Raw genomic sequence first — 9,303 nt, 5'->3', positions numbered from 1 at the left:
TTTTTTGCCTCTCCATTTCGTCTACCTCTCTACCTACCTTACTCTTCTTACTGCTGGTGCGGTCTGTACACGGCAGATATCACCGGCCTACCTACCTATCCGTATATCATTTCTGCGGCAACACGGTAGCCAAGATGGCTGAAGGCGCTGCCACCAGCAGTGCATATGGCCGCACAGCCGTCGACGAAATCCTCAAGGAAGAGAAGCGCGAGGCGGGATCCGTGGCCAAGCTGTCGCCGGAGCATGACCACGTGCTCAAGACATTTCGGCTGCTGATTGCAGACCTGTGCGAGCAGTTTCGCGGAGGGCATCCCGGGTGAGTCGCGTTTGTGCGCGGCGTGGTTGGAGTGCGAAGAGTCACTGACACGCTGGCGTACGTAGAGGTGCAATCGGCATGGCGGCTATAGGCGTCGCGCTCTGGAAGTACGTGATGCGGTATGCGCCGCACTCGCCCGACTGGTTCAATCGCGATCGCTTTGTGCTGTCGAATGGTGCGTATGTCTGCAGAAAGCGTCAGTGAAGGAGTGCTAATGCTGCGCTGCCAGGCCACACATGCCTCTTCCAGTACACGTTCCTGCACCTCAGCGGCTACCGCGCCATGACGCTCTCGCAGCTGCAGTCGTACCACTCGGCGCGCACCGACTCCCTCTGCCCCGGCCACCCCGAGATGGAGCACGAGGGCATCGAAGTGACGACGGGGCCGCTGGGCCAAGGCGTCGCGAACGCCGTGGGCCTCGCCATGGCCGCCACCAACCTCGCCGCCACGTATAACCGGCCGGGCTTCGACGTCGTCGATAACCACACGTGGTGCATGGTCGGCGACGCGTGTCTGCAGGAGGGCATCGCGCTGGAGGCCATCTCCCTGGCGGGCCATCTGCGGCTCAGCAACCTCACTATCGTCTACGACAACAACCAGATTACTTGTGATGGGTCTGTCGACCTGACGAACAGCGAGGACGTGAAGGCCAAGATGGGTGCCTGCGGCTGGGACGTCCTAGACGTGGAAGACGGGTGCTTTGACGTCGAGGGCCTCGTCGCCGCCCTCTCCAGCGCGCGCGAAGCAAAAGCAGGCAAGCCGACCTTCATCAACGTGCGCACCGTCATCGGCGTGGGCAGCGCCGTCGCCGGCACCGCCACAGCGCACGGCGTCGCGCTGGGCAAAGACGACGTGGCGGCCATGAAGCGCGCATACGGCTTCGACCCCGCCCAGCACTTCGCCATCTCCGACGCCGTGCGCGCCTTCTTCGCCGAGTGCCCCCCGCGCGGCGAGCGCTGGGTGCGCGACTGGCAGGGCCTGCTCGACCGCTACAGCGCGGCGCATCCCGAGCTGGCGGCTGAGTTCCGTCTCCGTCGCCTCGGCCAGCTGCCCCCGGGCTGGGAAGACCTGCTCCCGACCGCCGTGCCCGCCAAGCCGACGCCCACGCGCGCCTCCTCCGGCGCCGTCCTCGCGCCCCTGGCTGCGCAAATCCCGGCCTTCATGGTCGGCACCGCAGACCTCAGCCCCAGCGTGCACATGGCATATCCAGCCAAAGTCGACTTCCAGCCCCCGTCTCTCGTCCCCACGTCCGGCCCCCCCGGCGTCTACACCGGCCGCTACATCCACTACGGCGTGCGCGAGCACGCCATGTGCGCCATCGCCAACGGGCTGGCCGCCTTTAGCCCCGGCACCTTCATCCCCGTCACGTCGTCCTTCTTCATCTTCTACCTGTACGCGGCCCCCGCGGTGCGCATGGGCGCGCTGATGCGCCTGCGCGTCGTCCACGCCGCGACGCACGACAGCATCGGCATGGGCGAGGACGGGCCGACGCACCAGCCCGTCGAGCTGGCCGCCCTGTACCGCGCCATGCCGAACGTGGCGCTGTTCCGGGTCGCGGACGCGGAGGAGGCGGCGGGCGCGTGGGCGTGCGCGCTCAGTGACAAGATGAACGAGACGCCCTCGATTGTCTCGACCAGCAGGCACGCCGTGCCCCAGCTGGCCGGCACGCGCAGAGACGCCATCCCCCGCGGCGCGTACGTCGTCAAAGAGGTCGCAGCGGGCGCGCAAGCGGACGTCACGCTCCTCGGCGTCGGCGCTGAGCTGCACATTGCGCTCGCAGCCGCCGCGGCCCTCGAACAGGACCACGGGCTCCGCGCCCGCGTCGTCAGCTTCCCCTGCGCGCGCCTCTTCGCGCAGCAAGCGCCGCAGTACCGCCGCGCCGTGCTGCAGCGCCATCAAGGCGTCCCGGCTGTGGCCGTCGAGCCGTACGTCAGCGCGGGGTGGGAGCGCTGGGCCGACGCGGCGGTTTGTATGAAGGGGTTTGGCAAGAGCTTGCCCGGCCCGGACGCGTATCGCTGGTTTGGGTTCGATGTTGGGGCTGTGGTGGAGAGGGTGAGGGGGTTTGTGGGGTTGTGGAGGGGTGAGGGTGGGGATGGGGGTAGGGGCGCGAGCGAGGGGGTGGAGGAGAGGGAGTGGGTTCGGGGCGAGTTTTTGGAGATTTAGGCTTTTAGCTGAAGGGGAGAGCGCGGCAGAATGGAGGCGTGCGGTTTTGTGTACTTTACGTGGTTCAGTGGCTCATTGCTTCACCGCTTACTACTCAGTGTAGCGTAGCGCACGCGTTCTCACCCGCCCATGAATACGCAGCATAACTACCTAGCTCTCCTCTGCCTCCACACCCAAGCTCCCTGCCAGAGCCTCATCAGCAATCACGAGCTTAGTCTCTACATCCATGGGCCTGGCGCCAAATTAAACCTAGCAACTACGACCCACTGCCCCTAGCCAGCCAGCCAACAAACAAACAAACCAACAAGCAAGCAAACCCATCCAACCACAAACCCCAACCAATAACGACGAGCATCTTCACACACCATCACCACCACCAACCACCGTTCCCACACCCTGCTCCGCCGCATCACCGCTCTTGCGCCTGAGGATAGCTATACCTTGCAGCAAAGCAGCTAGAGCACCGCTGCCGCGCACGGCTGCGCCGTCTTTTCCTAGTTGTTCTCGCAGTGTTTTGCGTGGCTGGTGCGACCGTGTTGGTTGTTGAAGACGGCATGCTGATGTGATCTGCTCTGGGTTCATCTATCTACCCGGGTATATCACTGATCAGACAGCTAAATCTTTATAATTGAGTACGGCACTACGGCCGGCGGATCGCGATGCGAGGGTGGAGATGATTCGCTGTCGACGGCGCCTTGTCGCGGCACAGCTATACCCTCGTAGTATACTCTAGGACTTGTATATGCTTTTTACTATTATCTATTTAATAAGTACTCTATAGTTATCGTAGATCCTACTTATCATATATTTAAGAGGCAAGTAAAATATCTAGTAAGGATAGGCAAGTTATCCGGTACCTTCTTCGAGGGGCTTAGACTATAGTCTCTACTTTATTATAATTCGTAAGGTATACATATATAGCAGGACTTAATTTCCTTTTCTTTCCTTCCTTGCTACTTCTTTCCCCCTCGAGTATAAAGCCTACGGGTTCATGCTCAAAAGCAGAAGAGGGGGGAATTGTAAGGCAAGGGGTACTTCCCAGTCTTCGTTTCATAGCTTCCATACAACACACCGGTAATCCCCTCCGCACCAACAACACAGAGGAAAGATCCGATGGTGGTTACACTAGTGCACTGTTAGTAACACCGGCAAAACGCACGCATGACACACATATGCATCACCGCCCCCGATCTCCAACAAGCAACCACCTAACCACCCACCTACCACCCACGCCGCCGATGGTTTTAGACATCACAACCAAGCCCAACAACAACACACCCAACCGCATGAGCCGTGGAACGTTTGTTGTTACAATCTTCCGCTTCAAAACTCAAGGACCAAAAGCCGTTAGCCGGTGTATGGATGGTCGATATGAGTCTGTATTGCTGAACTGGAGCCGATATATGTATTTCAGACGGTGCTCTTGCACGCACGCACACACACACACACACACACACACACACACACGACTTCTGTGATGCACGGCGCGTACGATTTCCCAGCGGGAATATACTGCTTAAAAACGGTGAAGAGAGAAAGAGAGAAAGAGAGAGAGAGCGAGAGAGAGAGCAAAGAGGACCTGAGCAAGAACCACCACCTCCACTACAACAAAAACAACTATAAAAGCAATAAAAACAGCAGCAACAAACAGCATAAACAAAAGAAGTTAATCAATTAGAAATAGCCTTCGCAGCCCCGCCCGCCCAATCTCCCCGCTCGCGGCACGCTCAATCTAGCTCCCTATCAGGCCATCATCCAGGGTATCGCACAGCAGCACCACCCAACCCTTACCAAAAAGCAAACCAAACCACCCAAAAAACCAAGCCACCGAACCACCCGCTCCCCCTCATTAACAACAACACCTACACACCCCCAACAGCATCAAAACCAGCATCCACGATGCCCGCATCATCGCACAAAAAGCGCTCCAGCAGGCCCAACTGCACGTTCCCGCCGCCCGCACCCGCCTTCGCTGCCCCGCCCTCAGTGGAGCCACCGCCAACGACTTTCCCCCGGACACCCCCGTCCGCAGCATGCACAAAGCCCTCTCTGAGCAGCAGCCCCAGCCGCCACGCCGGCCGCACTGTCTCCAGAAATGCGTGCCGCGCCTCAGGCGTCGGCGCCAGGGGGTGCGTGAGCGCGAAGAAGCGGTGCCAGAAGAGGGCGTAGAGGCGGGGTGCTGTGGCGTAGGTGCGCCAGCGGGGTTGTTGTGGGGACGAGGTTGGGGTCGAGGAAGGGGGGTGAGGATGAGGTGGTAGAGGAGTGCTCGTGGACGTGGACGCGGAAGTGGTTGTTGACGTGGATGACGCCGTACCGGTGGTAGGGGTGTTGGAGGTTGCAGAGGAAGAAGCCACTGCATTCGAAGGCGCCTCGTTCGGGTTCTCCTCCGTGATACCGATAGGCGCAGAAGTAGAGGCGTTGCCATGGTCGTCATCCCAGAACCCCGTCAGCAGCTGCAGGACATACAGCTCGCAGCCAAACGGCCACACACCCGCGCTAGCCCAGTCGACCACGCCATTAACGTGGAAACTCTCGGGATCGATAATCAAGTTCGAGGCATTGAGATCGCCATGCGTAAGGACCTGGCGCAGCGGGCCGTTCCGCGAAAACAGCGTCCCCAGCGCCGCCAGCAGCCCCGGAATCAGTGCCTTGACGCGGGCAGGCAGCGGCGAGCCCGCCTCCATCCCAACACGCAGCACACGCGCCACCGCGTCGCGCCGATGTGCCAGTGCTTCCTCGTCCGCCTCCTTGATCCCCAGCGTCTCTGCGGGCTGCAGCCACGCCCGTGCAAAGTACGCCCCTAGCTCCTGCGCAAACGTCTCGAGCCGGCCTGCCTCGGTTTCGGACAGCCGTCTCTGCTGACTGAATCGCTGCAGGGGCGTCGCGCCTCCGATCCAGTCCATCGCGTACACTAGCAGGGGCAGCTCTGTCGGGACTCGTCCTAGCTCGCCCTCGAACGTCGTGTAGGGCACTTTAAACCCGTGGACAATGCGTGCTGCGCGTAGCATACGAAGGCTGAGCTTGGAGCCTGCGACGCGGAACTGCACGATACGTGGGTGGGGGTGTCCGTCGCAGGGGGTCGTGGTGGTCGAGGGCAAGGTCGAAGGAGGTTTGTCATCGGCGTAAAGGTAGGAAGAGGAAGACGAAGAAGCTGAAGAGGATGTGGTCGTGTGGTTGGTGTTGCTGTGCTCGTCGTCATCGTCGTCGTTGTAGCAAACGACTGTGTAGCTGTGGCAGCCCTGCGAGGGCGTCGGTACGACTCTCGTCAGCCCCGTGATGTACAAGGCTAGGTCGTCGCATCGGTCGCGCGGCGGGGCACGCGCAGCCGGGCTGAAGAAGGCGCTGAGACGTTCGGCGGCGGCCGTGGCGGCCGAGGTTTGGTGGTGGACGACCTGGTTGCGGGCGGCCTCCATTGCTTGCAAGCGTTGCGTGTCGTGGTGAAAAGACGAAGAAGAAGAAGAAGAAGAAGAAGAAGAAGAAGAAGAAGAAGAAGAAGAAGAAGAAGAAGAAGAAGAAGCAGAATCTGTCGTAGTCGCGAGGAAGGGTTAAAGGAGGAGGCTGCGGATAAAAGGCGTCATGATATCGATATCGGGGAGGCGGAGAGCAGACAATCTCGTTGTTGTGACGGCGTCACCTGTACGTTGCCGGCCACGTTTGCCAGAGGTAGGGAAGGCGCCATAGAGACAGACTTCCGGAGGCTTTTCCGCGTCGTTGCACCTGCCGGCTACACGCGCCATAGCTTCCCATTGCACCGCGACATGCTACAAGCCAACCAGCCCCTCACTGACCGCCCACAACCGGGCCTCCGTCTCCGTGTCCCCCATCGCCCACGGAGCGTAGTCCCTGTCTTTCCTGCCCGACCCGTCTGCCGGTGCGCAGCTCCCCACGCCGCAGTCCTCGCAGTAGAGCTGCCCACAGCCTTCGAGCGCCGCTGCGCATGCTGCCCAAACAGCCGTCGCGGCGCCCTGCTCGGGACTCTTGAACACCTGACGGAAGGCCTCGTACGCAGCAACCTGGTCGGGCGGCAGATGACGGAAGAGACCTGTCATGACGGCACCGGGGTTGACGCTGAGGCCGTGAACGGGATGTGCTGCGTCGGTGCCGAGCCGGCGGTCGAGTTCGTTGGCGTGCAGGATCGAGGCTGTCATGCTGGCGCCATAGGCTGCCCACGCGTCGTACCCACGCTGCTGCCAGCCGAGGTCGCTGAGATCAATCTGCCCGCACGAGTGCGTCAGGTGGCTACGTGAACTGAGGTTGACGACACGCGAGGCGCGGGCAGGTGTCGCGGCGGCTTGCAGCGCGGGAACCAGCAGCGCCGTCAGCAGGAACGGCCCGAGGTAGTTGGTGCCGAGCTGCAGTTCGAAGCCGTCGGCGGTGTGGGCCTCGGGCGTGGCCATGATGCCCGCGTTGTTGACAAGGATGTCAAGCCGGCCGCCAGAGCGCTCGAGCAGCGACGCTGCCGCCGCCCTCACTGATGCCAGCGAGGCCAAGTCCAGTTCCAGCAGCCGAATCTCACCGCGTCCGGGGCTGTGCGACAGGATGTCTGTCTTGGCGGCCTCGCCTTTGGTCGCGTCGCGAACGCCCAGGTACAGTGTCGCGCCGGTGGCATGCAGTGCGCGTGCCGTCTCGAGACCGAGGCCAGCGCTGGCACCTGTGACGAGAATATTGCGCTCCGGCCAAGCGTTGATGAGCTTCCCATCCCGGATGACGTGCATGGCTGAAGGGCGCATGTCTCCGGGGCCGTCGAGGGTGGCATGGAGGACGGCGTAGGGGTTGAGAGGTGTGTTGACGACTGGTGCAGACATTCTGGCGACAGGTGGAAGAAATTTTGCTGAGTTGAAGAATTGCACTTGGCAAACAGAAAAGAGGAAGCCGTGAGACGAACAAAAAAAAAACCCCCCTTCTTTCAAACAGTAAGAGACGACTGACGGTGGGGTATCAAAAACTCGTAGCAAACCAACAAACAACGAACAAAGCAAGAACGTCAGTCAGTCCGAAACAGCGTCGTGGGAGGGAAAAATAAGAAGCTAGAAACGTCTGTATCGAGAAATATTAGGACTCTTTAAAGCCGCAGCACGCGCCTCGTACGAGGAGTCGACACGGCCCAGCACGCAGCATCAAAAAGCAAAGCAATGTGCATCGGCTCGGCCCCCTTCCGCCCCCAGCAAGACTTGTTAACCTACTCTCGACGGGCGCTCCGTGCCGCGCGCATATTGTATACCGTAGGGCTGCGAGACGAAGACGGTAGTGGGCCGCTAGACGCCGGGAGCTGACCCGAAACAGGCAAACGGTTCGATTCTCAGCTGACACTGCGGCGAGGGCTCGCAGCGGGCCGGGCTCAGCTACAGTATAGGGTAGCTACAGCAGGTACCGGGCGGGCGGGCCGTGCCTCGCCTTGTCTGTCCATCGCATTTTGGCTCGTTCTTGGGGCGGGTTGGTGCGCGGTGGTTGGGGTCGATGTTGGGTTGTGTGTGGGCGTGTGTGTGGGGTGAGTTGCTTCCCGTTCGTTGGTTGGCGAGCCGGCGCGTCGGGGCGCCGGCTTACCGCGCTGCCGGGTAGTGCTGCTGCGGCATGGGCCTTGTGGATCTGCAGCCCCCAGCCAGCCTCACACCATCACCCTTCTGCAGGGTGCTCCGGCTGGCTGCGCGGCCGATTAAGATGCGCGCCTGCTCACGAGACGTTTGTCTATTTGAGGATGATCTTAATCCTATGTGGGATTTGCTGATTTCCTGCATGGTCGGGTCTTGGTCTAGCGTTGGCCAGATCATTCCTTAATCCATACACGATTCAGTTGTCTAGACCTGTCTTGGAAGCATCTCCCATGTGAAATTCACTCGTTTCGAGCTGCCCTGGGGCATTGGCCATGTCTTGGGGAGGACGATCGTTCAGTGCGTTATAATAGACTATTACGCCACAGTCAGTAGGTACTATATAACTATATAGACGTAAAAGGATACAGATGTAACAGTAAAATTATAATAAAGTATTAAAGTGTTCAAGAAGGGTACTCATAACGGTATAAGAACAAAACTACCTAAAGGTAGAAAGTACATCATTTAACTTTATAGGCATGTTATTCCGTGGGGTGGACAAATTATCCGAGGTCCTGATTTAAGGTTCGCGGAAGAGCTGTTTGCGATGCACTGTCTTTGTTTCGGGCACTGGAAGTACAAATAGTTGAAAAAGTAGCTTGTCTGCATGCACTGCGCCTTGATTACTGCGCAAACAGTAAGTCAAAAGCACCAACTGAACGTTGTGTCACTTCACCGTGGTGGCTGTACTCCATGCTCAGAACGCACACTTCCACGACAATGGAGATTGGAGAGGTCGTATTGTAGCGCCATGAGTGAACATTATCACACATCAGCGCTGCCGCCGAGCACTGATGTTTCTTCTTGATATTCTTCATGTTTCGGGACTCGCTGTTGATGTTGTGGAGAGGGATTCATCCCACAGTAGAGAGGGATCCCGTCCGTGTGTTTGTTAAAGCGATTCGGCGGGTAGCTGGTCTCGCTCTTTGCTGTGTCACTGAAGACGCTCGTCCGAAAACCCTGCTGTGTTGATATACTGTATACCTAAGCCAAACCACGACTCCTGGCCACTGTGTGGGGCTTCTGACGGCTACTACTGCTGCGTCTCGGGTCCTCTCCTTGCTGCCACAATGCGAAATCGTTGCTAACCGAGGACTAAAAGCGTAACTGGAGCCATTGTTAGTTTAAATAGGCGAAATTTAGTGAAGAGTTAGATCACAGACACATTTCACACTGGAACAAGAGAACAGCTACTATCTAACGCCATTCCATACAATCCCGAACCACAAAAAA

General features: G+C 59.2%; 5 protein-coding genes across 5 annotated transcripts in view; 2 read left to right on the top strand and 3 right to left on the bottom strand.

Moving 5' to 3' along the window:
* The window catches only part of K452DRAFT_350333 (uncharacterized protein), a gene marked incomplete at its 5' end in the record, with an annotated part of 3,362 nt that extends 718 nt beyond the window's left edge, over positions 1-2,644 (top strand). The window contains 3 exons of the mRNA XM_033545651.1: positions 231-316; positions 382-491; positions 546-2,644. Of these exons, the coding sequence (XP_033398951.1) occupies positions 231-316; positions 382-491; positions 546-2,479 (2,130 nt within the window). The 3' untranslated portion in view covers positions 2,480-2,644. The remainder of the gene's footprint in view (positions 1-230; positions 317-381; positions 492-545) is intronic.
* A 1,306-nt stretch (positions 2,645-3,950) lies between these two features.
* K452DRAFT_286064 (uncharacterized protein) lies at positions 3,951-4,186 on the top strand. The gene has a single exon (XM_033540225.1). The coding sequence runs from the start codon at positions 3,957-3,959 to the stop codon at positions 4,155-4,157; it is 201 nt and encodes a 66-aa protein (XP_033398950.1). The 5' UTR covers positions 3,951-3,956; the 3' UTR covers positions 4,158-4,186.
* K452DRAFT_286061 (uncharacterized protein) lies at positions 4,162-5,993 on the bottom strand. Its single transcript, XM_033540224.1, has one exon. It carries the CDS (start codon positions 5,890-5,892, stop codon positions 4,342-4,344), a length of 1,551 nt encoding a protein of 516 aa, XP_033398949.1. The 5' UTR covers positions 5,893-5,993; the 3' UTR covers positions 4,162-4,341.
* On the bottom strand, positions 5,940-7,380 carry K452DRAFT_286058 (uncharacterized protein). Its single transcript, XM_033540222.1, has one exon. The coding sequence runs from the start codon at positions 7,282-7,284 to the stop codon at positions 6,241-6,243; it is 1,044 nt and encodes a 347-aa protein (XP_033398947.1). The 5' UTR covers positions 7,285-7,380; the 3' UTR covers positions 5,940-6,240.
* K452DRAFT_286059 (uncharacterized protein) lies at positions 6,005-6,263 on the bottom strand. Its single transcript, XM_033540223.1, has one exon. It carries the CDS (start codon positions 6,214-6,216, stop codon positions 6,025-6,027), a length of 192 nt encoding a protein of 63 aa, XP_033398948.1. The 5' UTR covers positions 6,217-6,263; the 3' UTR covers positions 6,005-6,024.
* Positions 7,381-9,303: the final 1,923 nt, after the last annotated feature.

The sequence above is a fragment of the Aplosporella prunicola genome (genome assembly GCF_010093885.1).
Source record: "Aplosporella prunicola CBS 121167 unplaced genomic scaffold K452scaffold_9, whole genome shotgun sequence".
Taxonomy (NCBI): domain Eukaryota; kingdom Fungi; phylum Ascomycota; class Dothideomycetes; order Botryosphaeriales; family Aplosporellaceae; genus Aplosporella; species Aplosporella prunicola.
Note: the sequence above shows the minus strand (reverse complement) of the source record. Positions and strands in the feature narration are given on the sequence as shown.

Excerpts from the sequence above, each read along its gene's own strand:
- K452DRAFT_286064 (XM_033540225.1), top strand. The coding sequence starts at position 3,957 with ATGCACGGCGCGTACGATTTCCCAGCGGGAATATACTGCTTAAAAACG.
- K452DRAFT_286061 (XM_033540224.1), bottom strand. The coding sequence starts at position 5,892 with ATGGAGGCCGCCCGCAACCAGGTCGTCCACCACCAAACCTCGGCCGCC.
- K452DRAFT_286059 (XM_033540223.1), bottom strand. The coding sequence starts at position 6,216 with ATGGCGCGTGTAGCCGGCAGGTGCAACGACGCGGAAAAGCCTCCGGAA.
- K452DRAFT_286058 (XM_033540222.1), bottom strand. The coding sequence starts at position 7,284 with ATGTCTGCACCAGTCGTCAACACACCTCTCAACCCCTACGCCGTCCTC.